Source organism: Teleopsis dalmanni, chromosome 2 (assembly GCF_002237135.1).
Source record: "Teleopsis dalmanni isolate 2A chromosome 2, ASM223713v2, whole genome shotgun sequence".
In the NCBI taxonomy this organism is placed as follows: domain Eukaryota; kingdom Metazoa; phylum Arthropoda; class Insecta; order Diptera; family Diopsidae; genus Teleopsis; species Teleopsis dalmanni.
Genome location: NC_051847.1, coordinates 45274767 through 45276569, shown reverse-complemented (window position 1 = coordinate 45276569; position 1803 = coordinate 45274767). Strand labels below are relative to the sequence as shown.

At 31.1% G+C, this 1803-nt stretch overlaps 1 protein-coding gene across 1 annotated transcript; it reads left to right on the top strand.

The window, feature by feature from the left end:
- The first annotated feature begins 547 nt into the window (after positions 1–547).
- On the top strand, positions 548–1571 carry LOC119683264 (probable elongation factor 1-beta). The gene is made up of 2 exons (XM_038096905.1): positions 548–745; positions 819–1571. The coding sequence occupies exons 1-2, from the start codon at positions 666–668 to the stop codon at positions 1396–1398; spliced, it is 660 nt and encodes a 219-aa protein (XP_037952833.1). The 5' UTR covers positions 548–665; the 3' UTR covers positions 1399–1571.
- The last annotated feature ends 232 nt before the right edge of the window (positions 1572–1803 follow it).

Below are 1803 nucleotides of genomic sequence, written 5' to 3'. Positions count from 1 at the left end.
AATTAATGTGCAGTTGAATTTTTAAAATTTTTTTTTATATACATATACAAAAAGGCAATACGAGATCGTGAATAAAACCGTTTATATAATTTTTAAACTACTAATATCGCTAATTAATGCTAAACAAGCAGAATTTAACATTGTTTTATTTTTTTTGCAATTGTCTTATAACTTTTTGCTTTTATTTTAAAGATTTTGTTTTGTATTTATTTATGTACTGCATTTTTTAATGAACAAAGAAATTAAAAATTCCTTAGAAAATAATTAACTTTTTAACAATTACTAACCTGTCAGTCTTTTTCACAAATATTATTAAAAAAGCAATACCTCAAAGCTGCTGAAAGCGCCAATAATAGAATTTATAAGTAATGTACTAATTATTATTATAAAATTAAAAACAAATCCTAGTGAATTAGTGACATAAGATCTAAATTTAATGTATAATATATGTTGACAGAATGATATGTCTTCATTATATTTCATATCCAAGTATGTTTACAAAATATAACACTGCGGCCTTAGCTGTCAAAAATTGATTTGGTATCACTAACTTTAGTGCGGGCACATTCTTTCCGGTTGTCAAGTCGATTGCAAGCAGTAGCAATTTGAAGGTGCATCGAACAAATTTTAACAAAAAGCAGGTTTAAAATTAAAGATAAATAAAAATGGCTTTCGGTGATGTAAAAACCCCACAAGGCGTTAAGGAATTGAATAAATTCTTGGCCGACAACAGCTATATTAGCGGGTAAGTTCAGCGAGTTGAGGTTATGATAAACACGTAAGCAATATTTTCGCAATAAATTTGAATTTTCTTATAGTTACACACCCAGTAAAGCGGATTTATCTGTGTTCGATGCTTTAGGCAAGGCACCAACTGGTGATTTGGTACATGTACAACGTTGGTACCGTCACATTGCTTCATTTGAAGCTGCCGAACGTGCTGCATGGGGTGGTGCACCATTGCCACAAGTTGCTGGTGCTAAACCAACAACTCCAGCTGCTGCTGCCGATGATGACGATGATATTGATCTCTTCGGTTCTGATGAAGAAGAAGATGCAGAGGCAGCAAAAATCCGTGAAGAACGTGTTGCTGCTTATGCTGCTAAAAAATCAACAAAACCTGCACTCATTGCCAAATCATCTGTTCTGCTTGATGTAAAACCATGGGACGATGAAACCGACATGAAAGAAATGGAAAAAGTAGTTCGCACCATTGAAATGGATGGTCTTTTGTGGGGTGCCTCCAAATTGGTGCCAGTCGGTTATGGCATTAACAAATTGCAAATCATGTGCGTCATTGAGGATGAGAAAGTTTCCATCGATTTGCTAACTGAACAAATTCAGGAATTCGAAGATTTCGTACAATCTGTTGATATTGCTGCCTTCAACAAAATCTAAGTAAATTTTACTTTTTATTTTATATCACAAATTTTATTTTATTTTTGTATTAATACAATTTGATTATATTAATTTTTGTGTCCATATATTTAAAATAGTTTATGTAAAACAGTTAAATGAGTCCATTAAAGCGCTTATATCCATAAAGATTTAAGAATTTTATACCAAGAAAACTAAATTGTTTTTATGCAATTTTATCAAATGTGTTAAAATAGTTCTGAAGGTGCAGAGTTTCAGGGTGATGTAAAATTAAGTGAATCAATCCTTAAGCTATTTAAAAGTTGCGCTACTGCAAATATTGTTACGAAAAACATTTCTTAATGATTATTAATGATTTATTTATCATTAAGAAAAAATTTAAGGAAATCTTGAATGATAATTAATGATGCCAAAATACAACACTAC

Bases quoted from the DNA above. Each gene is read 5' to 3' on its own strand.
- LOC119683264 (XM_038096905.1), top strand. From the start codon at position 666: ATGGCTTTCGGTGATGTAAAAACCCCACAAGGCGTTAAGGAATTGAAT. The intron at 746-818 runs GTAAGTTCAGCG...ATTTTCTTATAG, and splicing joins GACAACAGCTATATTAGCGG to TTACACACCCAGTAAAGCGG.